We start from the raw sequence: 27549 nt of genomic DNA, 5'->3' as shown, positions 1-27549 counted from the left end.
TTATATTGACTGTGGCCCTTTAATAAATCTAGGATACGCCTCTGGTGCAAAAAAAAAAAAAAAAAAAAAAGAGCTTCTGACAGAGACATCAGAAGGAGGCCAGAGAATCTTGCTGCTGCTGCTGCTAAAGTCGCTTCAGTAGTGTCCAACCCTGTGCGACCCCATAGACGGCAGCCCACCAGACTCTGCCGTCCCTGGGATTCTCAAGGCAAGAACACTGGAGTAGATTGCCATTTCCTTCTCCAACCCTGGTCTTATCAAGGCCTTATTAACCAGACCCACTCCCACAACATACATCTTAAATTAACAAGATTAGAACTAACAATAGAAAGGTCTTACCAGACCCACTCCCACAACATACTTCTTAAGATAACAAGATTAGTCAGAAGGTTCTTGTTAAGGAGAAACATGTCCTCGAGCAAGATACTTTGTTATATTGACTAATACAAAGCAGTTTAGGAAAAAAAGGTTGTCCTTTTCTCCTCCTTGAGACCCCTGGACCCCTTCCTCCTCAAGGGCTCCAGACCCTTTTTCCTCCTCGGGGACTCCAGACTTATCAACCTGCCTAGGATTTGACTCTCTTGATTTGATGTTCATCCACGTGGACATAAGGGGCTCTGGTGTTCGCTTCTTGCCTCTCTGGTGTTGCGTATCTGTCCATTGATGGGTAGATGGAGTGCAACTCTTTTCCACTGGTGGCTAAATTCCCTGGCCTTGCTCAGTGTGTTTTATCTTTTAAAAGAAACTCTTTAATAACCCCTCAGTAGACAGACAACTCACTGGATGCCCAGCCCCCAGTGGAGGCATACTTGGTCACAGGGACACAGACAGCATTCCAAAAGCATTCTGAGAAGTGTTTCTTCCTGGGGCCTACGCTGTTAAAACGTTAGAGGGTGTTTTTCCTCTTAACAAATAGAAAGCTGGGTTTTAGTACAGAACAGATTAGTGCCTGTTGGGGGGGCTTTGTGTCCTGGGGAGCCCTGTGTCCCTGTAGGAGGTTCTGCGTGTCCTGAAGGGGGCTTTGTGCCTTGGGGGTTCTGTGTCAGCTGTGTGTCTGTGGGTAGCTCTGGGTCCTGGGTTGGGGGGCAGTCTGTGTCCCTGTGGCGAGGGTCTCTCTATGGGGAGGTGGAGGGTGGGGGTGGGAGAGTCTAGACATTCGTTTACACTTGACTCTTGAACAACACAGGGATTAGGGACACCCGCCTTTCACACAGTAAAGAAATCTGCGTCTAATTTATAGTCTTCCCTCTTATCCATGGTATCTACGGTTCTGCAGCTGCGGACCTAACCAACCAGGGTCGTGTAGGTAGGCCCGAGGCGTATACTCTTGAAAAAAAATCTGCGTGTTAAGTGGCCCCGCGTTGTTCAAGGGTCATTTGTACTTCCATTTCTTCACTTCCACCCATTTTGCTCTTTTCGCGAACATTTTACTAGCACACCTGTTAAAAACTCCACAAAGCATTATTTATACTGAGATACTTATCCTTTTATCAATTAAAAATAAGAAAATCTCTTAATTTACATGATTTCCGGGGGGCGGGCTTGAGTTAGTGTGAGAGTCTGGGTCCTGCCTGCTCCTGAGGTTTGAGGAGCACGGCTGGGGTACCCAGTCAGGTGGTTCCCACTCTTAGCCCCGCGCTCCAGAGATGCGACCCCACCTCTCAGGTCAGGCCCCGCCCCCAAGCCGAGTCGACCCGCCCTCTTCGGACGCGGCCCCGCCCCCCCCGAGACGTGACGCTCTCGGCGTTCCCCGCCCCAGCCCCGGCAGGCCGTGGTTGGATTGCTCGGCACTCCGCGGTTCCCTGGCTGCGCGCGCAGGCGGTGGGCCTTTCGCTTCCGGCCGCGGCAGCGTCGGCGCTGGCCAGACGGATCCCGGCGGTCGACCTCCCGGAGCGGCATGCGGCGCTGAAGCGCGGTGGATCCCGCGGCACCATGAACCTCCTGCCCTGCAACCCGCACGGCAACGGGCTGCTCTACGCCGGCTTCAACCAGGACCATGGTGAGGAGAGCCCGTCAGTGGCCCCGGCCCCCCCTGCCGCCGTTTCCCCTCCGAGCGGGGTCCCGCCCTCAGCCCTGCGGCGGCGTCCTCACCGGGTTCAGGCCTCATCACCTGCCCCTGGCATTCTCTCCCCTGCCCCTGAAGCCGCCCTCCTCTCCCAGGCCGCCCCTTTCCCCCCGGCCCAGTCCGCCTCCCCCCGGCCCTGACCCCCACCCCCATCCAGGTCGGACAGTGATGGGATTTTCCGGGGCGGCGTCGGTTCTTTCTTGCGGGTTTAGGGTCCCCAGCGGCCGGGACGGGGTCGCATCGAGGTGAGGATGCCCCTGCAGGCCCAGGACCTCGTCCGCGAAGGTCCTCACCTTTTCTGCTGATTGTCGTAGAATATGCCTCCGAACTCACTTTTTTTCTTTTGTTGGGTGGCAACCGGACTCTTCAGCCCGGCTTTTCGGGAGATGGCCTTTTTCGCCTTTCTGAAATCCTGCGTGATGCGGGACTGCGCCCCGCTCTAGCCCAGGGAGGGGGACCCGCGTCTGTTCTGAAGGTTCGCTTTGGAAGCCTGTTTGGAGAGGATCCAGAAGCAGGAACTGCAAGATCCGTGTCTGTGGAGCCAGTTTGGGGTAGAGTTACGTAGGCCGGGCGGGGGTCGTCCAGCTGTGTCAGCGCGTGGGCGCGTGGGGTGCTGGCTCCAAGGTTCTGACTGTAGGGCCCCGGGAGAGTGAAGTGTGTTCTGGGAACCGAGGCGAGGCCGGGATTTCCTACAGGGAGGAGCCCTGAAGGGCGGGAAGAGTTCTTGGAGGAATGGAGTTGGACGAGGGGAAAAATGTGGGATGCGGGCGGCTGGGCTGGGGACCGCAAGGGTTGTGGGGGCTGCTTTGGGGGCCAGAAGTTGGGCATCGGGCAGTGTGTGGCTGAACACTTTGGATTTTGATTTCCAGAGGAGGGCCAGTGGGTTTCTTAAAAGGTTCTGATAGCTGAAAACTCATTAAGGAGTTAACCGTGGTGTAGCAACTTCTTAAGAAATGTGCTTTCAATGGAAAGAAGTGACTGACTGATATTAAGGGCAAGGAGAGGCAGTCCTAAAAAACAAACACGGAAACACAAAGCTTACTGACTCTGTGGCCTTTAAATCCAAGATCTATACCGACACGACTGAGCGACTAAGCACACACATCTGTCTTAGGGCCAATGAGGAATCCTTGTAGTAGGCTTCGGTATAATAATTGAGGCTCACAATAAAGCTAGTTATTTTAGAAACCAGTGAAGTTTATAATTTTTTATAAAGGTTTCATCAAAGATTATTTAGAAAATACAGCTCTGGCTTTTAAATGGATATATTTCAGTTGTCTGAAAAATACACTCTCACTTTTGTAAAACCACCTCATTTGGTTGTAATAGTTAAAAGGAAAACTTACAGTGTTGCTGAAAAAAAAATGCATTTATACTTAACCTTCTGCTTACCCTTAGCTTAATTCCCTATAATTAAAATGTATGCCAGGTTATTGAGTTAGTTACATTTTGTTTTTATGTTGACTTTTAATTTTTACTCAGCATTTTTAGCACTCTCATTGAAACTTTAGCTTTAGAAACCTTTGCTCATAACTTTAAATTGTTCAAGCTTTTGACTTATCTTCTCCCAAAGATAAGTTGTATTACAGTTTCGAGATTCTGAAGTGTTGAGCTGTGTGCGTTTCTATAATCTGGCTGGTGTTTTTCTTTCTCTTCCCATGGGAAGGTTTGAGTGGACACACTTCTGTAGACTAGCTTTAAGATAGCAGGGACGGGAAGGTTCATGCCAACTGTTGTGTGATAACCAACTAAAATCAGTTAATTTACTTCTCCCACCCTGCAAAATAGCAAAGATAATGCCTAGCCTTCTTAGAGAGTGGTTTCCAGTCTTGTGTTTGTAGGACCTTTTTTCTAGCTTTTTACTGAAGTGCATTACTCTTACAGAAAAGTGCATGTATCCTAAATATTCAGCTTGGTGAATTTTCCAAACTGAACACACCTTCCGCAGCACCCAGGTTAAGAAACCAAATACCTTGGCACCCTGTGCTCCTTCAGGCCGCTCGCCCAGTCTAACTTGAGCGACATAGATTAGTTTTGCCTGTCTCTGTACTATATTTTGTTTGTGGCTTTTTTATTCAGCATCGTGTTTGCAAGAGCTTTTCCCCCATGCTGTTGAGTGTAATTGTAGGTCGTTCTCATTGGTGCAGTATTTCTTCGTGTGACTACATCACAGTTGGTTGGTCCAGTCAACCTTTGGTAGGCCTTTGGGTAGGTTTCCTGGTTTGGGGCCATTTTGAGCATACGGGTGCTGCTGCGACCGTTCTGTTATCTGTCTTTTCGTGAATGCGTGTTGTCATTTTTACATGGCTTGTACACCTAGGAGCAGGATTGAGTGGCAGTCATGCAGACAGTTTTCTGCAGTGGTTGTCCTGGTTTGCCCTCCATTCCCACGCCTCGGCACACTTGTTTTGGCCATTTTGGTGGATGTTTAGTAGATCTCATTGTGAGGTATGTGTGAGATTGTATTTGCATTTCCCTGATTCTGTAGGTTTAGTAAGCATTTGGATATTCTCTTGTGAAATGTCCAAATCTTTTGCTAATTTTTCTATTGGGTTGTCTGCCTTTTTCTTATGGATTTATAGGGATTGTTTGTGTATTTTATACAAGTCTTGTCAGAAATATGTGTGTTCTGGTGAAGACAAGTAAGATCAGTGCAGGCTTAAAACTTGTGGAAGGTGTAATAGTTGAGAAACAAAAGGAAAACTTTCGACTTTTGTATTTCCATATTTTCCGGAAAGCCAAGCTCTGATTCTTCTGTCCAGATTACATAATTCCAGTAACACAAAGAGGGAGTTACAACCCAGAATAAGAGATAATAAGTAACATTGCACTTCCCAGTGAGTGTCAGACTCCAGGCCCAGATAAAGTTCATTTCAGAGCCTGAGAGTAAATTACAGAACAGATTCCAACTCCTGGGAAAGCTATTACGGTCCTTGTAGTTTTATGCCTAACTTGGACAAAAAAAATAGAAGCGTGCTTTTCACATTGGGGGGATGGAGTGGTTGATAGAATAGAATAATGTCATCCCAATGCTGGAACAGGGATCAAAACCAGAAGAGACTCTGAGGGTGGCTTTGGCTTTCAGGTCAGTGATGTGTTGTGGTGAGGGTCCAGCCACTGCAGCTGGTCTTGGGGAAAGAAATGAAAGGTTTGGTGTTTCTCTTTCTGGTCACAAGCTTCATATGAGCCAGCAGTCGAACTTGGTGGTGTTGATGGAGATTAATGTGGTCTTGATCACACTTAGGCAGGTGAAGTCCAGATCACAGGGTCATCTTAAAACCTGAGTGCTTCCTTCACTTCCTCACAGCATCTTCAGTTGGACCATTAACAGTCTGGTGTGTGCCTTGGGGATGGTGACTGAGACGGGTTTAGGGAGTTAGGATTAGTTCCCGGTGTGAGTGAGGTCATGGAGACCTCAAGCTGCCTTCTAGAAGACACTCTGTACTAGCCCTTCCACCCCTTCTCCAACTGGATGTGTCCCTGCTTGCTGAGGTGGCCTGCTTTGTGGCTGTCCTTGCGGACTCTCTTGTTTGTCGTTGCCTCTCTAGGGCTTGGTGCCTGATACAGCCCTGGAGAGGTGTGTTGGGAACAGGGAGGCCAGTGGTGGGCATCAGAGGCTGGAGTTGAGGGACACATGGGGTGGCAGAGTGGCTGGTTCGGTAGCTGCTGAGCCCCTCTTGCGGGAGTTAAGTGTTGGAGCAGAGAGCCTGGTCCATGGGATGCCAGAAGGGCCCTGCGGGGGCAAGTGGAGTAATGTGCAAGCCCTTTGATAACAGTCCATGAGGAGAGTCATCATGACACATGCAGACCATGTCCGTGTGGCCTGAGCATCCACAAGAGTTCCTCAGAGAGGCCACTGTCTCTGGACCCCTTGCATGTGCTGCTCCAGGCCTGGGGTCTTCAGCTGAGACCCCAGTGAGGTGATTAATTTGTCTCTCTTACACTTTAGGATGCTTTGCGTGTGGGATGGAAAATGGATTCCGAGTCTATAACACCGATCCACTGAAGGAAAAAGAGAAACAAGGTAAGAGTAACACATTCTTGGTTTCTGCCTGTTCCCAGTCCTCAGAGTCTAGGTGCTGTCCTTCAGATTGGAGAGGAGTGGGTTGTGAGAAGTTGTTCATGGGCCTGTCAGCAGCTCTTCTCTTCCTTGTGTTGAGCTTCTACGAGCGCTGGGCTCTGCGGACTGGGTATAGTAATAATTCCGTGGGTCCTGGTGACCCTGGTGAATCCAGCACCTGCTGGCCCTGCTGAGAACCAGGTGTGGCTGTGCCGGCCTCGCCATGCTTCGTGTCCAGCATGAAGCTGTGGGGAGCTGAAGTGAGAGGCTTGGATACGACAGGTAGGGCTGACTCTTAAAATAACTCTTTCTTCGAAAATACTATTGTGGTGATAAATTATAGTTGCATTTGTTTTCTTATTTCAGTGTCTTTTTTTTTTTTTTAATTTCAGTGTCTTAAATTATGTTTTCATGGAATACAAGTTTTCACAAGCTGAAATCAGGAATTCTTTTCATAAAATAAAATAATGGTGGTCCTTTGCCCATTTGGCAGGAAAAATGAGTAATTTAACGGGTAGACTTTTCCCATTTGCTTCTTTCCTGTGGATTTTTCTTAAGCTTTTAGTGACTCCTAGTCCTTACCTGCCAACAGATGAACAAATCTCAGATAAATCATAAACAGTGAGAAACCTCCTTTTTCTTCCTCCAGTTGTGGTTTTGGTTTTTATTCAGTGTGCAAGTTCTATTTTCTGATGCAAGAACCATTTCTCATCTGTAAGAGGAAGTCCCTGCATTCTTATGCTCCCCTGTCAGCCCCCTTCCGTTTTGACAACTAACAGTCTACATCAGGGATTTTCAGATTTTTTTTTTCCAGCAGTGAAACCTCTTTGTCAAGTAAAATCTTCTGTAAAACAGCAAGTGATACTTTATTTCTAAATAAAGTAGTTTGTAAGCTGAAGTCTGTTCAGTTCAGTTGCTCAGTCCTGTCCGACTGCAGCACTCCAGGCTTCCGTGTCCATTACGGTTTCCGGAGCTTACTCAAACTCATGTCCATTGAGTTGGTGATGCTGAAGTCTGTAATTTCTATTTATTAGAGGAAGCCCAGGGCAACCAGGTGGTAACAGGCTCAGATCTGGGCCCACACTGTGTAGATTCGGTCCTGCCCTTCCCCGTATCAGGCTGCCGTGTGGCCTGGGGCAAGAGAAACCTTGGGCAGGTTACTCACCTTCTCTTGGCCTCAGTTTCTTTTTGTGTAAAAATGAAAATGTTAACTGCCGACCTCCTAAGTTAATTGTGAAGATGGATGAATTAGGATGAGGGAGACACACGGGCTAGTGCAGCGCACACACCGCAAGTGCTTTGTAAGCTCATTCGCTCCTCATTGGTGGCAACAGTGTTACCTTTAAAAGAGTGAGTCTTTGGAATTAATGAGGGTTACCCATGGTAGTGGGAGTCTCCTCTCAGTCTTTTATGCTTCTGACTTCTATTTAATTTGTTTTGGTTGCATTGTAGATTAAGACAGTTCTGTTTTGTACAGAAAAATAGTTTTAAAGTATTTTGAAACTGCGTGCCTTGCAAATTTCCAGATGCCTTTTACCTAAATTGACCTAGAAACTTAGGAACTAGACTTCAGTGTCAAAGTTGAATCATTAGCGGCATATTAAAAGTTGCTTTCTAAGTAATGAAATGTTTACAGTGGATCTAGGATTTCTTATAACAGTAAGTGAAAACAAGAAGTATCTCAACCTCCAGGAAGGCTTGCTGTTGTCATGTTGCAGTGCTGTGTCTGATCCCCGTCCCTGCTCAGCTGCACTGTATCTGGCTCAGAATGTCACTGAGCTTCACTTGTGGTGAATTTTGCACTTGCCAGGGATCCAGCAGGGCTGTGTGGTGCTTATTGATGGCGTGTTTAAGGACTCCACCTACATGCGCTTGCAGGCTGGTCTGCTGCTTTATTTCTGGCAGCAAACTCAAAACAGGCAGACGACTTGACCTTGTTCCTATTTTATCGCCGAGATTTGCTTTCTGTGTGAGAAGGGAAGTGTGCCTGCATTGGAGGGTCATTCCCAGATCTGGGCTTTCAGCCTTGTCTCCGCTGTGACCATGGCTGTACGTAGGGGGACTGCACGACAGGCTGTGATCCGCGGGCATCTTGCAGTCACACCCACTGCTGGATGGAGCTGGCAGTGCCAGGAAGCCGTCTTGGGCATCCTGGGCCCCCAGTGGAGGCAGCGTTCTCCTCCAAGGTGTTGGAGGTCCTGTGTCCCATGCACAGAGCTGAGTGGCTCGCTCAAGGGAGGAGTGGGAGCCCTGGGAGCACAGCCTGTGTGGCGTTCTCACTAGGGTGCTGCAGGGCCAGAGTGTAGGACTCTGATTCACACTCTGTATATCACACACACATCCAAGCATATCCTGGCAAGAAGGTTCAAGTCATAATTTGAACAAAGATGTGTCAGGAGTAATACAGTTGGATAAAATTATGTCTAAGTGGTTATAAAAACAAAAGGAGCACTAAAAGGTTAACTCCAGTCTTCATTTAGAAACACAGCCCTCCCACATTCCAAAGGTGCCTAGAACTTCTGTAGCCCACGCTTGATGAACTTGCAAGGTGCACAAGCCCCTCGTTTTCGGTGCTGCCTGACTCTTCTTCCACACCGCCAGTGCTCACACGTGTAATGTGGGCAGCCGTGTGTGGGGAGCAGAGGGCACACGGAGGCCTAGACGGGATGACTCGTGACAGATGGGACAGCAGGTGAGGCCACTTGTTTCTGAGCCCACTAAGCGCTGCAGTGGGGGTGGAGGATGCAGCGATGAATAGTGTGGGCAAGGTCCTTGGCGAGACCACTCAGTGACTGGAAATAACAGGTGGCCTGTCTGCATAGGGTCCATGATGCCGCCCAGTTCAGCACCTGCCTGACCTGACAGTCTCTCAGGGTCTTACCCAGGGCCCGTCATCCTCCAGTTTGAGAGCAGGTCGTGTGGGCTCCATGCCCTGTGTGGTCAGTCAGTCCAGCGCGTGGTGGGTAAGGGAACGAGAAAGAAGTGGGAAGCGTGTGAGAGGGAGGGGCTGAGCTGATGTGGGTGTAGGGGAATGGGGTTGTGTCCAAGCTAGCGATGGCTCTGGGGAGGGTGTGGAAAGGCACATTCCTAGCCTTGATGGTACAAGTTTAAATTGGTAGAACCTTTTTTGTAGAATTTTGACAAACAGTTCATCTTCTATATTTGCACACACACACACGCTCTGATCCAACAATCACACTTAAAAGATTTTATCTGAAGGAAAAAACGGAAAAAGACAGTAGACGGTCCATGCTGTGGTCCATGCTGACGTGAAGGCACAGCTGTGACGGGCCGTAAGAGCAAACAAGTTGGAAACTAGTGTGATGGTACCATTGGTTTGAGTTCAGAAGTACACTCGTGATCTCGTTTACAGCTGTTCCTACTTTATGCTTTTCTGTGTTTCATTTTTATAGTGATAATATGTGATTTGTAGAATGAGAAATAATTAAGCTATTTCTATTAAAACGCCTGGGAAATAGGAAAGAAGAAGCTGAGGGTTGCGGGGCAGATGCCGTGGGAAGAGGCTGGGGGGCTAATGTCATGCTGGAGGGCTGACTTCTGCCCCTTCAAACAAGAGCCTCTCAGTGGAGGGAAGGTTAAGCCGACACTCAGGACGTCCCTCTCCCCCATTTTCTTTCAGTTTCTGTATGTGTGTGTTTATTTTGGCCAAGCTGCTTGTGGGATCTTAGTTCCCAGCCAGGGCTTGAACCCAAGCCCTTGGCAGTTGAGAGCTCAGATTCCTAACCACTGGACCACCAGGGAATCCCTCCAGTTTATCACTGTGAGGCAGATTCTATTGGAAGAGTGGGACATGTCAGCTATTGCTTTGTGCCTGAAGCTTTCATCGGTCAAAGTTTCCTGGGAGCCTGTCTTGTGTTCTCTGCCTCTCCGTAGTTTTAGTCTGCTATATAGCTGGCCACTGGGCCTGGCCGCTTTAGAGACATGGGCGCGTCTCTCTGCTTTTTCCACCAATTGGCGACTCCTGTGGATCTTTCAGGACTAGCTCTTGGGGTCTGGGGTTCGGGGGCTCTGGTGGCAACCTTGGGCTTCCTTTCAGGAGACCCCCTCCTCTCCAACTACTTGGGGGCTGTGGCCCTTGGTTTGGGGGAGCTAAAATCCTCTGATTCTCCTGGAGTTTGGAGTCTCGCTTTTGATTGCTTCTGCTCTTCCCAGGAAAGCTTCTTGTTTTTCTTTCCTTGCCTCATTGGTTGATGCTGAAAAATCTGCCCTTCTCTCTTTCCAAAGTTAAATCCCAGAGGCCACGACTGTTTCCAGTGGTTAAAACTGCTTCTCTGTCTTAATTCTTAACCCTTAACATCTTTGTAATCTTGACATTGATTAAAAAAAAAAAGGCATCAAAATGTTAGCCATAAATTAGGCATCCAGGTAATACAAAGTAATTCTGATTTCATGTAACACTGTTTTTTTTGTTGTTGTTGTTAGAAAGAGGCTTAGAGAAAAATCACAACCTATATCATTTAAATTAAAATTAAAAAAAAAAAACCCTTTGAAACAATGTAATTTCCTTTTAACAGAAATTTTGGTGTGATTTCTTTGTGTGAAGTACTTCAGTTTTTGTTTTTTTTCCCTGATTGGTTCACTGTGCCCAGGTCACATTTCCGAGGCTGTTGTGCCTCCTGGCATTTCTTTATTCTCCCGTTAGCTTGGTCACATCTGCTAGTGACTCACTGCTTTTGGAACTTGAGAAGACTTGCAACTGACAAATCCAGCAGTAATGAGTTCGAAGTCTCAGTGCTCACGTAGTGTTGTTGATATTAGTCTGAAACATTCTCCCTTGGTTGGATAGCATTTTAAAAATGTATTAGTTACTTCTTGGCATAATTTACAGGTTTCTCCTGATATATTTGATTCTAGAACTTACTGAACCTGCGCTGAGGAAATAGTTGCACTCCTAACAAACCCCCAGAACTCTTCATCTTGCAAAACTCTGTCCCCATTAGATACTGACTCCCCCACCCCCCACCCCCAGCCACCACCATCCCAGTTCCTATCTTTATGAATTTGTCTACTCTAGGGACCTCATATAAGTAGACTCATGCAGTATTTGTCCTTTTGTGACTGGCTTATTTCATTTAACATAATATTATGTAAACATAGAGGCCGCTTCTCCCTCTTGGCTATTGTGAATAATGCTTCTGTAAACAGGCATGTAAAAATATTTCTTTGCACCCTCGATTTCAGTTCTTTTGAATATACGCCCCCAAGGGGGGCTGCTGGAGCATGCAGTGGTCTGGGGGACCACCATACAGTCTCCTGGAGCACCTGCACCATCCTTGCCAACACTTGTTATTTTCTGTTTTGTTTTGATGGTGGCCTAATTAGTGATTGATATCACACGAGTGATATCATATGATATGTGTCTTTGTCTTTGACTGACTTCCCTTGGTATGATAATCTTTGGGTTCATCCATGTTGCTGCAAAGGGCATGGTTTGTTCTTTTTTGTGGCTGAGTGATATTCCATTGTGTGTATCTGTCCTATCTTCTTTATCCATTTGTGTGTTGGTGAACAGTCAGGTTGCTTCCGTGTCTTGGCTGTTGTAAATAGTGCTGCTGTGAACATTGGGGTGCATGTATCTTTTCAGATTAGAATTGTCTCTGGTTATATGCCCAGGAGTGGGACCGCAGGTTAGTATGGTGACTCCGTTTTTAGTTTTTAAAGGAACCTTCATACTGTTCTCCATAGTGGCTATACCAGTTGGCATTCCCACTCACAGTGTAGGAGAGTTCCCTTTTCTCCACACCCTCTCTGGCATTTAAACAAATAACCCTTATTTGGTCTTAGTTGCGGCACCCAGGGTCTTGCATATTGGCCCAGGCTTCTGAAGTTGCAGGGCTTACTTGCTCCACAGCATATGGGATTTTAGTTCCCCATCAGGGCTCAAACCCACGTCCTCTGCATTGGGAGGTGGGTTCTTAACCACTGGACCACCAGGGAAGTCCCTCCAGCATTTAATATTTATGGACTCTCTGATGATGGCCATTCTGACTGGTGTGAGGTGGTGCCTCAGTGTAGTTACTGCTTTGCATTTCTCTAATAACTAGCGATATCTTGTTGGCCGTTAGTATGTCTTCTTTGGAGAAATATCTCTTTAGGTCTTCTGCTCATCTTTTGTTTTGGTCGTTCGTTTTTGTTATTATTGAGTTTTATGAGTTGTTTGTATGTTTTGGAAATTAATCCCGTCTTGGTAGCATTGTTTGCAAATGTTTTCTTCCAGAATGTAAGTTGTCTTTTTGTTTTGTTTATGGTTTCCTTTGCTGTACAAGAGCTTTTAAATTTAATTAGATCCCCTTTGTTTAGTTTTGTTTGTATTTCCATTACTTCAGGCTGCTAAGTCACTTCAGTCGTGTCTGACTCTGCGCGACCCCATAGACGGCAGCCCACCAGGCTCCCCTGTCCCTGGGATTCTCCAGGCAAGAACACTGGAGCGGGTTGCCATTTCCTTCTCCAATGCATGAAAGCGAAAAGTGAAAGTGAAGTCGCTCAGTTGTGTCCGACTCTTAGCGACCCCATGGACTGCAGCCTACCAGGCTCCTCTGTCCATGGGATTTTCCAGGCAAGAGTACTGGAGTGGGGTGCCATTGCCTTCTCTGATTACTTCAGGAGATGGATCCAAAAAAGTATGGTTGTGATTTGCATCAGAAAGTGTTCTGCCTGTGTTTTCCTCTAGGAGTTTTATAGTATCTGGTCTTGCATTTAGGTGTTTGTTTTTTCTTTTGGTTTGATTTTTTGCTATACAGCAAGTGGGGTCTTAGTTCCCCAACAAAGGACTGAGCCCACACCCCCTGCAATGGAAGTGTAGAGTCTTAACCACTGGACCACCAGGGAAGGCCTACATTTAAATTTTTAATCCATTTTGAGTTTATTTTTATATATGGTTTTAGAGAGTGTTCTGATTTCCTCCTTTTACTTGTTGTTGTTCAGTCATTTAGTTGTATGCAACTCTTTGTAACCCTGTGGACTGTAGCCCACCAGGCTCCTCTGTCCATGTGATTTTCCATGCAGAAATACTGGAGTGAGTTGCCAATTCCTTTTTCAGGAGATCTTCCTGATCCAGGGATTGAACCCAAGTCCCCTGCATTGGCAGGTGGCTTCTTCACTGCTGAGCCATCAGGGAAGCCCCTCTTCTATGTAGTGGTCCAGTTTTCCCAGCACTGTTTATTGAAGAGACTGTCTTTTCTCCATTGTATTTTCTTCCCCCTTTGTCATCTGCCTGCCAGTGCAGGAGATGTAGGAGACCTGGGTTCGATCGGTGGGTCAGGAAGATACCCTGGAGTAGGAAATGGCAACCCACTCCAGTATTCTTGCCTAGAAAATTCCATGAGGTTGCAAAGAGTCGAACACAACTGAGCAGCTGAGCACACTGCACAGTCTCCCCAAACCTGGTGAGTGCCAGGGAACCAGGTGATGCCCCTGGTGGCGGAGGCATGTCCTGGCCTGTGGGGTGGAGGATTCCTGGGCTGTCATGGGTCTGAGGCCACACACCAGCAGGGAGCTAAGGACTGAAGCGCTGTAGTCCTTTGAGTTTGGGCTGTGGCCACATCCTGTTACAGCCAGAGTTACTTGAGGTGGCTTGTGTGTCACAGGACAGTAAATTGTTTATAAGGAGAGCTGTGTTCCTTGTGGATAGTATTAAATACAGAGTCCTTTCTAGGGTTTCTACTAGGCCTTGAATTTGAAACTTCTCAAGTGAGCTGATGGACTTTGGGTCCATCTTGTGTGGCTCTGACTAGACAGGTAGGAGTCAATTCTTAGTTTAACTTCTGATTTTCAAAGGTTTGGGTTCCTTGCTTGCCCTCTGCTGTACCCTCACTGTGCCAGGAGCCTGTGGTCAGGACAGACCAGAGTAGGGGCTGAGGGGCCAGAGTTGGGGCGCCCAGTTGTGGCGTGAACTGCTCGGAGAGCAGTGTGTTCCTCTGACTCCCCACACTCCTCGTGGGGGTTCTGTCACTCCCCTGAGTATCGGGCTTCTTTCTGTCATGGAGCACAGCTGAAAATCGGCTGACACACTCCCCTTCACATAATTTGTGAACATTTGTGAACATTTTGGACTTCTAGGGGAAGAAGTATTTAAAAGTGGTGAAAAGGAATTCCAGCTTTTGCATCAGACCATTTGAAAATGATGCTTTCTCAGATCTTACATACTTTGCTGCACTTTAAATTATGAATTCAGATATTTCATACATTTTGCTATATTGGCTTCTTAGGTGCTCAGTGTTTATACATGAAAATACAGTTCTTGATGCTGAGAGGTTTGAAGCTAATTATTTTCCTAGCTGGTCACCATTTTCATTTCTGATCGTAGATACAGATTGCTGATTAAAAATCAAATGCTGACTGTTTTTACCTTTTTTTTTAACCGTAAAATATACATACTGACTTCTTTTTATCATTTCAGAATTTCTAGAAGGAGGAGTTGGCCATATTGAAATGTTGTTTCGCTGCAACTATTTAGCTTTAGTTGGTGGTGGGAAAAAGCCAAAATACCCTCCGAACAAAGGTAGGTAAAATAATCCTGCATTTAATAATGCGTCTCACATGTAGTCCTATCTTGAACTTTTTAGAGTATCTTTGTGTCTGGCCACACTAGATCTTCCCTGGTGGCCCTGTGACTCCTCAAGGGACAGAAGCATCCAGAAAGAGAGTGCTCTCTGCTGTTCCCAGGAGAAGAAACATGTGACCAGAGTCACTCTTCCCCGTGGACAGAGAGCACATGCTTTTCATTCGGGTTGACTGGATGAGGGCCTTCACCCCCATTTTGTCCTGGGTGTTCTTCTGCGGTGGGTGTTCTGTGCTGTGAATTCCGTTGAAAGCCAGGTGTGGGGAAGCGACTTCTGCAGAGAGCCATGGACTCATGGAAACGCGTAGAACAGAGAACAGCTGGGCTCTGGGTTGAAGAATGTTTTTCCTGGTGTGCATGTGTGAGCCTTTGTTCAAAGAGACGGCAGTGTAAAGGGTGTGGCTCTTTGAAAGTAAGGGAGAAACAGGAACTTTACAAGTTCAGCTGAATATCATGTGTCTGTAAATGTAGGTATCATTTGGGGCACAAGGAAGAAACCCAGTGAAGGAGAGTAGAGCAGGGGAAGAAGGTGGGGACAGACCCTGGGGCTTTGGGTGCCAGGTGAGGGTGTGGTTGGGAAAGCAACGCCAGCAGTTCTCAGGAACAGTCTCAGGAAGCAGTTAAGTATAAGGCTCAGCAGACGCGGCGGTTGGAAGAGAAGAAAGGGGAGCCGTGTTCACAGAAGAGGCAAGAGAGGGAAGTGAGTGCGGGCATCAGGCAGACGCGAGAGACGGGAGGAGGCCTGGGTGGCCACTGCAGCCCTAGAGGGCTGTTGAGTTGGAGCCCACTGGTGACAGGCTCCACCATGTCAGGGGCCATGGAGACCAGTCTCTTTTAAAGCTTGGTGGCAGAGGAAAGGAGTATAGCAAGGGAGGTCTCCCTATAGAGAATAAAGATGGGGGTGAGCTGGAGATCTGCCTGAGACCATGAAGTAAAGAAAGAGGGCGGGCACGGAAATGCACAGAGTTCTTTGTGGCCCGGGGCAGGGTTGGGCCTGACTGGCAGTTTCTCAGTAGAGCCTGGCGGGTTGTACGGATGTGATGTGGGGAATGGAACCCACTCTCAGGTTGAGGGTTTCCCTGATAACACGGGCCGAAGGGCAGGAAGCCTGCCTGCTGTCCAGGTCATTGCCAGCATGGCATGGATGGGCAGGACTGTGGCTGTGAGTCCTGGAAGAGGCCCCCCAGAAGTGACAGTCCTGCAGCCGTGCTGGGGCCAAGGGTAGGTCTCTCAGTGGAACAGGAATTACCTGACCTGGGCTCCGTGGGAATAGGCACAGATCCTGCTGTTGGATCAGCCTTTGTCATATGAAGAATTTCATCCATCACTGGTGTGGAGTCAGGAGCCTGGCCCCACCTGTGGCACTGTTAGGGGAGGAGGGGGTCACTGCTCCCCACTCCCAAGGAAGCAGTGGATTGGATAATCTGAGGTCTCTCACCTGTAGCATCTTATTGTCAGTAAAAAAAAATTCTGAAGTAAGAGAGCCTCAGGAATCTTACAGACTTAGAAGAAAGCAATTTTCTAACTGCACATTTTTAGTAAAATGTAAGCTTTTTGTAGTGTGCTAAAGGTGATTTTTAAGGAAAGAGCTTGGTCTTTATTAAACTTTTTTTTGGTAATGTCAAAATTACTTCTAAATATTTTCTTAATTGCCAGTTAAGATACACAGTGTTACAGTGTAAAGAATCTAGCTTCTTTGGTTTGTGAGAACAGAATAAAACAGGACTGGAGGAGACTGGTTGTCACGGTGACTAACAGGGTCCAGACAGGGTGCTGTTCAGGTAGCAGAGAGGCCCTTTCCTTTTTAGAAGGGAGTCCAGAATTTTGAAATACTGTTTTTGCTATTAACAACTATATTATTAAAAGACAGAATCCCACCCAGTACATTTTAAATTTCCAGTTCCCTGCAGCAAAGCAGCTCGCAGCCTTCAGAGGCCACAGGGAGTTGGCATTAACTGGTGTCCTTGGATTTTTCTCACTACCCAGGTCTCTCTTGTGAGTGAAAATTCATGCTGCTGCCTCTGGGGCTTCATCACGCTGTTTCCAAACATTTCTGAAAATGGGGTTCACCTGTTTTTGTGACACCCTTGACATCCTTCTGTCTGGACTTGTGTCTAGTTTGAGCCAGTTCATGTTGAGTTACAGACTTTCTGGTGTTAGGCTGCAGGGCCAGAGGAAGTTCATTGAATCACCTTTTGTGTTCAAGAGTAGAGTGTCCTTTGCCCAGAAAAGTTGTGAGCATTTGGTTTTGGAAAGATGTTATTTTCAATAAGGAGCCGTCTACTCACATGTTGGTGCACTTTGAGGAGGAGCTGACAGGAGAAGTTTATCACAGATGGTGTTTCAAGGAGCAAGAAACACTGCTTCATTTTTTAGTGGTTATGAATTATAACTAACCTCTTCAATAGTAAATACGTTCTATGTTAATAATTTTGGCAGTTCTGGTAGGCTGGTATTCAGTTCTTTCTTGATTTGAAACTTAGATGACACTTACCCACTCTTAACAAAACTGACCCCTGAATCCCACGGCCTGGACTGTTGTTGGTCACGTGTTGAGACCTTGAGGGGAACATTCTTTTCCTTCCATCCTCAGTCAGCTGTGACCTGACTGTGGAGGGAGCTTATTTCCCTCACCCCACTTGCCTCATACCCAGCTTTTCAAGTGGAGGGGAGGAGAGAAGAGGTCTGGACACACACTCCAGGGTTGTCTGTAGGTTGTCTCAGCCCTTCGGACGTAAACTGCTGATCCATCCTGATGGAAGCTTGTGGTGTGAGCAGAAGGCATTCTCCAGCTTGAAGCAGAGCGAGAACTCGGGGCCGAAGAACCCTGGCCCGGGTTTTTATGTGTCTGATTGCCTTTCTTTTCTTGATCCAGGCTTATCTCCAGCACTTGGTACCTGTGGTAGGGCTTGCTTTTCGGCTCAGTCTAATGGGACCCAGGAGAGAGAGGTGGAGAGAAGTTCGCCTGGAAGCTGGGCGAGGGTTGTTAGGGAAGAGGTTCGCGTGAGTATGTGCAGAGAGGCAGAGGCTGGGCACCTGCGTGAGCAGGCGTGCAGGAGAGTAAGGTGGGGGGCGGGAGCAAGTGGGTGAGCAGGAGGCGTGGCTTGAGGCCTGGGGGCGGGGCCTGGGAGAGCTTTCTATCTAGGAGCCTATTTTTGTAAGCTGGTTTGTAATTTTTATTTATTAGTGAAAGACCCTGTGGCCGGTGGTGGAAGACTCTGGGCCCACACTGTTTAGATCCCAGCCCTCCTCTGCCCTTTGCCAGGTTGCTCTGTGACCTTGGGCAGGTTGCCTTCTCTTGGCCTCAGTTTCTTCATGTGTACAGATGCGGAGGGTAACTGCCCCCACCCCCACAGGTGTTCCTGATGCGGAGACTCCCTCAGGAGGGCCTCTAGCAAGCCAACCCCTGGCCTGTTCGTTGTCGTGTTCATAAATTCTTTCTTGTTTCAGTGATGATCTGGGATGACCTGAAGAAGAAAACTGTGATTGAAATAGAATTTTCTACCGAAGTCAAGGCTGCCAAATTACGGCGAGATAGGTAGGTTTGGTGTCTCATTTTTCAAGGTAGAATAGTCACCTTCTCTGAAGATGGCTGAAATCATTTTATATTGAAGGAAGAGATGTGTTCGGGAAAACAATGTATAAAAAATAAGGCTGTAGTTTTTGACTCAAGAACATAGGACAGTGAGTTTCATTTGCCTCCTGGGATCATTTAGAGGTGAGCAGTCAGTGGGTGCACCTCCTTGGACCCAGCCCCGGGCTGGCCCTGCCCTCCAGCTCTCAGGCCTTCAGGGGAACCGTCCTCCCCGTTAGGTGCAGACTGAGGACGCAAGTTTTGACCCCTGAATTGCCTCCCTCTTAGCCCACGCTTGTCCACATCATGCCTCATAAATGTTTCAGTTTGAAGGTAAAGGAAAACTCAGGAACTGCTCACAGAGAGTGTCATTGAATCTCACCTGTTGAAAGTAGCCAGTCTCTCCCAGACATTGCCACCTGTGTTTAGTAGAGCACAGGAGTTTTTCCTAGTATATTGATCACAGTGGAGCAAAGCTTCAATTTGTATTGTGGCGTGGGGTGTGAATGGAGTCTGTCATCCTGCACTTGTAGGTAGACTTGATTCTTCCAGCAATGTCAACATTTAGGGCTTGTAATAATGCAAATCCTGGAGCCAAATCAAGGATCTGCTTTCTCACGTTTCTGAATTGTCAAGACATGTCTAAAAGTGTGTTAAGATAGAATTTCTGGCTTTGTGTCCTACTTGGTTCTTGCTCTATAGATAGAATTCCCCACACCAGCACCCTACTTTGGGCTGTACCTGCCTCTTCCTGGGTGGGAGCCTCCTTGCCCTTGGGTTCCCTGCCAACCTGCTCCGCACACCTCGCTACCCTGCTCCCGGGGTCAGGAATGGGAATGATCTTCTTGTATGTGGTTGTTGGAGGGTTTCTGTTTCCAAATAATAAGAACAAAAGCCACAAAATGTTTGAGTTTCACTTTGGGGGAGAGAACATTCTGATGGTGTTTTCTTCTTTCCAGAATTGTGGTTGTTTTGGACTCTATGATCAAAGTGTTTACATTCACACATAATCCCCATCAGTTGCACGTCTTTGAAACCTGCTATAACCCTAAAGGTAAGAATCCAGAGGAGGACCGATGGTGGAAATGGGCTTCTTGAGTCCAGACCAGGTGGGACGCAGACCCGTGCTGGGCGCCTCTCCTCCAGGTGGTCTTGGAGTGACGTCACCCTCGTGGTGGGTCCTGGAGCATGTGGGGTGCTGGGGAAAGGTCTGAGAGGTGCAAGCTCCCCCCACCCTGCTGTGAACTTGCCCTGGGTCACAGCCCAGCCTCCTTACTGTGGAACTGAGACTGCACCTCTTACCAGAATCTTCTGGGTCTCTCTTGGGACTTTTCACAGTGACTGTCAGCCATTCAGGAGCTCAGTGGTGAGCCTGGAATCCATGGTTTCATTAAGTTCTGAGGCCTTTCCTTCTTGTTTTCTTCTTTGCATGTGGCTTTGTTACTTATTGTATCATCTTTACTTTGCTTTGAAACTTTTTGGATTTTTCTTCTAGCTTTATTGAGATATACTTTACATAAAACTCACTCATTTTAAGTGCATCGTGTGATAAACTTCAGTCACTATAAACAGTCATGCAGCTGCCACCGCAGCAAGAGTGGAACAGCCCCATCACCCTGAGGCTTCCCAGGCGCATGCTTCCCCACCTGACCTTCAGGTTTTGCCTTTTCAGATGTCTCTGCTATCTTTCTCTTAGCTTACTATGTTTTAGATTCCTTCATTTGTGTGTGTGTGTGTTATTTTCATTTTTATTGCTGAGTAACATACTATCATATGGGTATACCACAGCTGTTGATCCACACCAGATTTTTTGGCTGTTAGGAACAGAAGCTGCTATGTATGTTTACATGCAGGTCTTTGTGTGGATATATATATTTTTTTCATTTCTCTTGCATATATACTGAGGAGTACAATTGCTGGGTCATACTGTAATTATTCTTTAGATTCCACATTGTGTTAACGTACAGTATCTGTCTTTCTCTGACTTTAGCAAAACAGCCTCCATGTCATCCATGCTGTTGCAGATGGCAGGATTTTATTCTTTTTTTTTTTTTTATGGCTGCATTGTATTCCATCAGGTATATATCCACTCTCTGTGTTTGATTGGAGCATCTAGTCCATGTTGGAGAAGGAAATGGCACCCCACTCCAGTACTCGTGCCTGGAAAATCCCATGGGAGGAGGAGCCTGGTAGGCTACAGTCCATGGGGTCACAAAGAGTTGGACACGACTGAGCGACTTCACTTTCAGTCCATGTACATTTAAAGTAATTATTGATAGGTGTGTACTTATTGCCACAAATTGTTTTAGGTTGTTTGGGTAGGTCTTTTTATTCCTTTCTTCTTTTGTTTTCTTCTTTAGTGTTCCGTTTGGATTCCTTTCTCTTCTTTGTGTGTGTATCTATTATAGATTATTGGTTTGTAGTTACTATGAGGTTTATGTATAGCAATCAGTATGTATGTGTGTGATTATTTTAAATAGCTGACCTCTTAATTTCAAATGCATTTTAACGGCCCTACATTTTACTTCCCTCTCCCCACGATTTCTGGTTTTGGCATTGTGTTTTACATCTTTGTGTGTGTCCTTCGCTCCTTGCAGATGGAGATGATTTCACTGCTTTTGTCTTTTGGCCTTCCCGCTGGCTTTGTGTGTGGCTGATTTCACTGCTGCTCTATATTTGCCTAGCCAGCGAGCTTTCCCTGTAACAGCTTTCATGTTTCTACTTGTGACCTTTGCTTTTTAGCTTAGAGAAGTGCCTTTACCATTTGTTTAAAACTATTTTTTCTGCATTGGATTACTTTGATACCTTTTTTTTTTTTTTTTTTTTTTAAGTAAGTGTAAGATTTTTCTGGACTCTATTCTGCTCCAGTGGTCTGTGTTTCTGTCCTTATGCCAATATCAGGCCACCTTGATTTCTGGAACTTGAAGATAATTCTTGAAATTAGGTAGAATAAGTCCTCTGATCTTGTTCCTGTTGTGTAAGAATTGAAGGAGCTGTTCTAAGGCCGTTCACTTTCCTTGTAACTTGGGGACAGCTTGCCTGTTTCTTCAGAAAAGCCTGCAGAGCACTGTGATTACAGGTACTCTGTGATGGAGGGAGGCAGGCTCCAGCCTGAGGTCATAGGGCAGCTCTCCCGCTGCCAGGCCTTTGGGTGTGTTACAGTGTTTTCCATCTATCGTTAAATTTATTGTCGAGTTTTGGGATTTTTTAATGTATTTGTTAACAGATTCATTTCTAGATTTTACAATTTTGCATTCTCCCAAAAGACAGACATTTGATAAAGTTTATTTAATAATAAGTTCAGCAAATGTTTCCAATTATGAAGGCATCTCGAGGGAGCGAACTCTGCTTGGCTCCCTGCTGCCCTTAACTGGGAGAGGATTTTGTGACTAAATCTTATTTTTTGGTGAGACCTGAAAGGCAGAGAGTAGGTGTGGTTGTTTAAAAGCAGAAACATTGGGACAGTCCTGAGTCCTTGACAAGTTTCTTGTCTCTCTCTAGGCCTCTGTGTCCTGTGCCCCAATAGTAACAACTCGCTCCTGGCCTTCCCGGGCACGCACACAGGCCATGTGCAGCTTGTGGACCTGGCCAGCACCGAGAAACCGCCAGTGGACATTCCTGCCCATGAGGGCGTCCTGAGCTGCATTGCTCTCAACCTGCAGGGAACAAGAATTGCGACCGCATCTGAGAAAGTAAGTGGGTGTCCCTGTCCCACTGGAGATCATGCCTCTAGAGTGACCTCGCCTGCTATAGGGTGCGGGCTCCTGGCAAACTGGCCCTTCCCTGAAGATCTCAACTCCCTGAGGTTCTTTGCTCAGAAAGCAAGTCATAGCTGACACAGAGGGTCCAAAAGTCATTGTGTTCAGTTGTGCTCCGTCTGTTTGGCAGCGGAATTAGTGTTTCTCTTTCTGACTGGCTGTGGGAGCTAGAATTAAGATGCCGTTTCCTGGGCGGTGAGTGAACTGACGGCTCTCGGGGCCTCAGACAGCCTAGGGCATCTGCCAGGGGAGCACGTGCACGGGACTCCGAGAGGGCCGCATGTGGGCTTGGGCTCTGGGCTCCCTGACCCTCTCTCAGCCCCTGCCGGCTGCTGTCAGACTAAAGAGACTTCGGTTTGTTCTCAGTGACAACGGGGAAAGTTGAGTTTTAGGTTATGTGGGCGAGTTTGGGAAAGACTCTGATGGGCTAATGGGTTTGTGAATAAAAATCATTTCAAAAAAAACTAAAAAGTTGTGAATCTTTGATAATGAAACACTTCACTGTTTTTCAAAGGGGACCCTTATACGAATATTTGATACTTCATCAGGGCATTTAATCCAGGAACTACGAAGAGGATCTCAAGCAGCTAATATTTATTGGTAAGAAAGCACGTTGTTTCACCCTAGAGAAGGGGCCCTGTGTGATCTGGCGGGAGAGGCAGGACCACCCACATGAGGCGGGCGGGCTGCTGTACTGGAAGGGGCTGGGTTTTTAGTGCACTTTATTATTACTGATTTAACTCTTTATCATGGGAATACACACAGAAGTAGAATATTACAGTTACCATGGACCTGTCATCCTGCATTTGTCAGAATTTGCCTGTTTGATTTCATCTCTCCACTGTCCCTCCAGTTTATTTTTTTGGTAGCGTCTTCAGGCAGACACTGGAGGCTTTGTTAGCCCATCCCTAGTCACTTCACCTCCAGTGAGGCTGACCTGGTCTCTCTGTGGTGGTTGTTACCACGTCTCACGGTGTCTGTAGCTCTGAGGGGGCTGCACCCCTGCTTGGGCAGGACCTCAGTCCTTGTGTCTGTGGCTTTTGCAGGTGTGGAGCTGCACTTGGGCTTAAGTGATACAAATGTAGCCAGTATCTGCATGTCACGTCTGTGGGGCCGTCATGCAACCCACTCTCCCATCTGTCTGCTCTGGGGCCCATCCAGCCAGTCCGAGTGACGCCCCCCACCTCGGGGGCCAGATCATTGGAGGGGAGTTTTTCTCTCCCTGGCAGCTTGTTGCGGTGGCCTCAGGGCCCCTGGGGTGGCAAGGTGGTCTGCTATTGGCACCTGAGGAGGGGCTCTGCCCTGGTTTTGACTCTGGTAAAATGACTGTCTGTCCTGACCACGGGGGTGTTGGAGCGGGGGAGCCGAGGTCAGGACTCGCTCCTGTGTCCACACAAGACCGAGACCCAAGCCTCATCTGCTTCCTCTGCAGCATTAACTTCAATCAGGATGCTTCCCTCATCTGTGTGTCCAGTGACCACGGCACGGTGCACATTTTTGCAGCTGAAGATCCAAAAAGGAATAAACAATCAAGGTAGGTTTCCCAGTTAGAAGGATGAAGCGTTGGCTGAGTGCTCGCCCACTGGGTCTGAGTCACAGGCAGGATGCTTCTCATTGGTCATTCATTTGATTTTCTAAAAACCAGTGCAGATTACGTGATGCTAAGACTGGCATCACAACTCACCCTGCCATTAGCTCCTTAGGAAATCTGATGAGGTTCCAGGCACCTTCTAGGGAGGTAGAGCTTGGTCCTGGACTCCAACAGTCCTCCTCGTGTTTGCTGTTCAGTCGATTTGGTGGCGGCAGCACCCTGTGCCCCTTCTGGTGGTGAGGGTTTCTGGGTTTCCAATAGAGCCATTTGTAACAGCTTAGTTATTTTGTGTGAAAGATAAAAATTAAAAGCAAAAATAGAATTTAAACCATTAAGGCTAAGCCGACAGTAAGGAGAGCTGTGTCTCTAACTTTGTCATGTGACCACCACTTCCTTTCTTTGCTTCCTTGTCCTCACAGTTTGGCATCAGCCAGTTTCCTTCCAAAATACTTCAGTTCCAAGTGGAGTTTCTCCAAGTTTCAGGTCCCCTCAGGCTCTCCATGCATTTGTGCCTTTGGAACAGAGCCAAATGCTGTCATTGGTAAGTGGCCCTTCCAGGGGAGAGTGGCCCGGGTGTGATCAGCGCCATACCGGCCTCACTGGTGTTCCTTCTTCTCTTCTGGGGGTCCTGTGTGTCCCTCTCGGGGCTCACGCAGCTGCCTGCCTTCTGGGGGTTCCTGGGAAGTTGATAGGGCAGATCATTTGGTCTTGGAACCAATGACCTAAGAGGGTTCTCCCGTTGCTGCACTAGCTGAGTAGGTGCAGGTCAACACCCCAGAACAGTGAGCTCGCGGTCGAGTGTGCCCCTACCATGCGCAGATCCCTGAGGGCGGCTCAGCCTCCACTCAGGCTGCGCGGCGAGCTCAGTGCAGGCTGCTTGCTTTTCACCCTGAGTGACGCGGTCTCCTCTGCCCAGCGATCTGTGCGGACGGCAGCTACTACAAGTTCCTGTTCAACCCCAAGGGAGAGTGTGTCCGGGACGTGTATGCGCAGTTCCTGGAGATGACCGATGACAAGCTTTGACCCTTCACCGGGAGCACCGCGGCCCCTGGGTGCCCAGCGGCCCCTCGAGCTGGGCCTGGTGACGATGGGCTGGAGGGACGGCCCGGGACCTTGCGCGAAGCCACTTGTGGCTGTTTTCCGAAGCCAGGCCTCCTGAGTCCAGTGTTAAAGGAAGAATCAGCAGGGCACGGGGACACTCCTGCCTGACCGCCGGCTTCACCTTTCGCTTCAGTGGTTCTGCCGCATCCGCCACCTGCAGCCAGGGCTCCAGACAAACTGGGGGCACGTTGAGAAAAGGAGGGACAACGTGAAATCGTTTGTGACGCCAGATTCCATCCTTTTTGCTGAGTCTGTGATGGAGAGGTGAACACACGTGCAATCTTTGGTTCTTTCTCACCAGATATAAGTGGGATTATCACACCGGCAGCCTTAGGAGGAGGAGGGAGGAAGCAGTTCTCCCGTCTAAACTGAAGAAAGTTTAGAGTTCACAGGCTTGGCGTCTCCCTCAAGAGTCACATATCACATGTCCCCCTCTTATTGGAGCCATTGGAATTGAGGCAGCGCCAGGCACACCCCGTGAGCCGCACCTGTGGCCTTCTGGCGACGCTCTGGGTCAAAGGGAGTTCCCCTTTACTTGTAGGGAACAGAGTAATGCGTAGACTTTAAAACTGAGTCATAGAAGAACGCATCGCTTAATTCGGAGGATACGAAGGGAAACCGGCGTCTCAACAAAGCAGTGCCCGGTCCTGTGGGCCTCGGCCGGCCGCTTCCACTTCCCTCTCACCGTCTTCTCTCCCCGTTTTTAAGAATAGCTGCACACTAACATTCTGGGAATGAGAGGCACATACTTTTTTTAACATTTGGTAACTAAAATAGGTTATGGGCTCTATATTGTTAGTACTACTTGAGGTATATATTTAATTTTCTTAAATTCCCTTTAAACTTAATTTTATGTTAATTTCAGGTTGCAAACATTAAAATCTGCAGCTGCAAGTTCTCAGTTCTGCCGGTTCTTTTACTGTCGTGTAATCAACTAACTTTGTCTGTGGATTTCAGTGTAAAGTATGCATGTTACTTTTATGTGTATTTAATCATGAAATTTAATTTTGCACACTTATTTGTAACATTTCTTTTAAATAAACGTGGCTAATTTTGTTGTATTCTGTACCCAGCAAGGGAAGAGAATCGTATGTTTTAAAACCACAGCCCCAGTTTTGTTGGACTGCAGGCTGCAGGAACGGCCCAGTGTGCTTCGTGGCCTGACCTGTCCACGGCTGAGGGGGGCCGGGGCCCGGTGGCAGTGCAGCTTCGGGAGCAGAGAGGAAGAGAGTGGTGTTGCCTAGCAGTGTCCATCGTCTCTGGTCAGGAGGCTCTGTCTGAGGTCTCCTTGGGGGAAAGCCTGGTGTTGGGCCACCCGTCAGTGTCTCAGCCTTAACTCTGGGCCCAGGAGTAAGAGGGGGTATTTCACATCTGTATGATCACTAGTTTATATTTTCCACAGCACAATGCCTTTAGTGTATCTAAATATACATCAAAGTAGGAAAAGAATTTTGCAAAGGTTGGTGTCACGGTGTGTGGAGATGCTGCAAGCTGGTGAGGAAAGCTGGGCTGAGTGAGGAGCCAGCCCACTGGCCCTGGGAGAGGCCATACCTGGGAACACTCCATATCCAGAATGTTCTGGCACGCCCATTAAGAGCCCACAGTGTGGGAGCAGGTGCAGGCCCGCCACCCCGGGCACAGCCTTGCATGCTTTGTAAGGTGACGGCACAGGGGCGCCCTGGGTGGTGTGTGAGTGACCCCCACCAAGAGGTTCTGGTTTGTCTTCTCGGGTTTCCCCTTGGGATGGTGGCAGTACCAGTCTTGCCTGGGAAATGCCCTGGTAAGGCTCCTGGAGGGCAGGCTGAGGTCTGGAAGGCCGAGGGAGCGTGGCCTGTCCACCCTCCTCAGGCCTGGGCGCGTGGCCTCACTTCACCCTCTCAGGGAGGTGGCAGGAAGCTGTCCCTGGCCAGTGGGCTGTTGGGTGAACCTTCCTCGGTTCATTTAGGGACAGTAGCAGACTTGGTTTCTCAAACTGATAACCACTGATTTGTTGCCTAATGTAGGGAAAGCATGTTCTAAGCCAGGGCCACCTCTAATACCCCCCCTGGCTGAATCCTGCCGGCCCCTGAACATGGGTACAGAGGGGCAGACATGAAATTCTCATGTCCAGGGCTTCCCCAAGCCCTACTTGGTGGCTAGGCTGGACCAGCCTGATGCGTTTGTCCCCCACATGTCTGTGTGAACATTCAGGAACCACCTCTTGGGGCCCCGTGCACTGGACTCTCCTGCCTGCTCTCCAGGCTGTGAACGGGGGGTGGAGGGAGGGCTCCAGTGTGTCAGGTGGGGACAGAGCCCTCCGTGCCCTGCAGCCTCGCCCCTGCCCGTGCCCCCGGCTGTCCCGTCCGTCTTCAGTGCTCACCACTCTGCTCACCATGGCCTGGTAGGTGCGGCCCACTCCCCTCCTTACTTTGCAGCTTGTGAGACCAAAGCTTCTCATGTTTGCATTTCCTTTCTGCAACCAAACCAAGCTTGTAGGTGATTTCACACAACTTAGTCCCTGGCCTCTTTTCTTTGTGTAAAAAGTATTTCATCAATTTTAGTACTTTTGGAACTTGTGCTGAAATTTTGGTCTTCATAGTGGATCAAAAAGCACTAATCACAATGCAAAACGTTCATTGTAAGGTGAACACATACAAGAACATGACGTGGGAATCAACATCACCCTGAGCTGCCGTCTCCAGAGACGACCTTTGGAACCCCCATGCCTTCGGGGTGAAGTCTGTGATTCTCAGTCGCATTATGGGGACCATTCTTTTAACAGTTCACAATTCAAGAACGTGTCAGGACGTACTATAATTGCCCAAAGATGCCTACTTGTA

The 27549-nt window shown here is 48.0% G+C and overlaps 1 protein-coding gene across 3 annotated transcripts; it reads left to right on the top strand.

The window, feature by feature from the left end:
- The first annotated feature begins 1774 nt into the window (after positions 1-1774).
- Positions 1775-25791, top strand: WDR45B (WD repeat domain 45B). 3 transcript variants are annotated; one of them, XM_044938744.2, is made up of 10 exons: positions 1775-1999; positions 6015-6089; positions 14545-14646; positions 18157-18244; positions 19240-19334; positions 21782-21972; positions 22553-22638; positions 23471-23572; positions 24049-24170; positions 25596-25791. In XM_044938744.2, exons 1-10 carry the CDS (start codon positions 1933-1935, stop codon positions 25607-25609), a joined length of 942 nt encoding a protein of 313 aa, XP_044794679.1. In that variant the 5' UTR covers positions 1775-1932; the 3' UTR covers positions 25610-25791. The 3 variants fall into 3 exon arrangements, with proteins under 3 accessions (XP_044794679.1, XP_025135574.1, XP_006053431.1); XM_006053369.4 differs by having other exon boundaries at positions 1779-1999; positions 24546-25791; XM_025279789.3 differs by lacking the exon at positions 14545-14646 and having other exon boundaries at positions 1777-1999; positions 24546-25791.
- The last annotated feature ends 1758 nt before the right edge of the window (positions 25792-27549 follow it).

The sequence above is a fragment of the Bubalus bubalis genome, chromosome 3 (genome assembly GCF_019923935.1).
Source record: "Bubalus bubalis isolate 160015118507 breed Murrah chromosome 3, NDDB_SH_1, whole genome shotgun sequence".
Classification (NCBI taxonomy): Eukaryota; Metazoa; Chordata; class Mammalia; order Artiodactyla; family Bovidae; genus Bubalus; species Bubalus bubalis.
The sequence above is the reverse complement of the archived record's forward strand: the minus strand, read 5'-3'. Positions and strand labels throughout refer to the sequence as shown.

Bases quoted from the DNA above. Each gene is read 5' to 3' on its own strand.
- WDR45B (XM_006053369.4), top strand. From the start codon at position 1,933: ATGAACCTCCTGCCCTGCAACCCGCACGGCAACGGGCTGCTCTACGCC. The intron at 2,000-6,014 runs GTGAGGAGAGCC...CTTACACTTTAG, and splicing joins CGGCTTCAACCAGGACCATG to GATGCTTTGCGTGTGGGATG. The intron at 21,973-22,552 runs GTAAGTGGGTGT...TGTTTTTCAAAG, and splicing joins TTGCGACCGCATCTGAGAAA to GGGACCCTTATACGAATATT.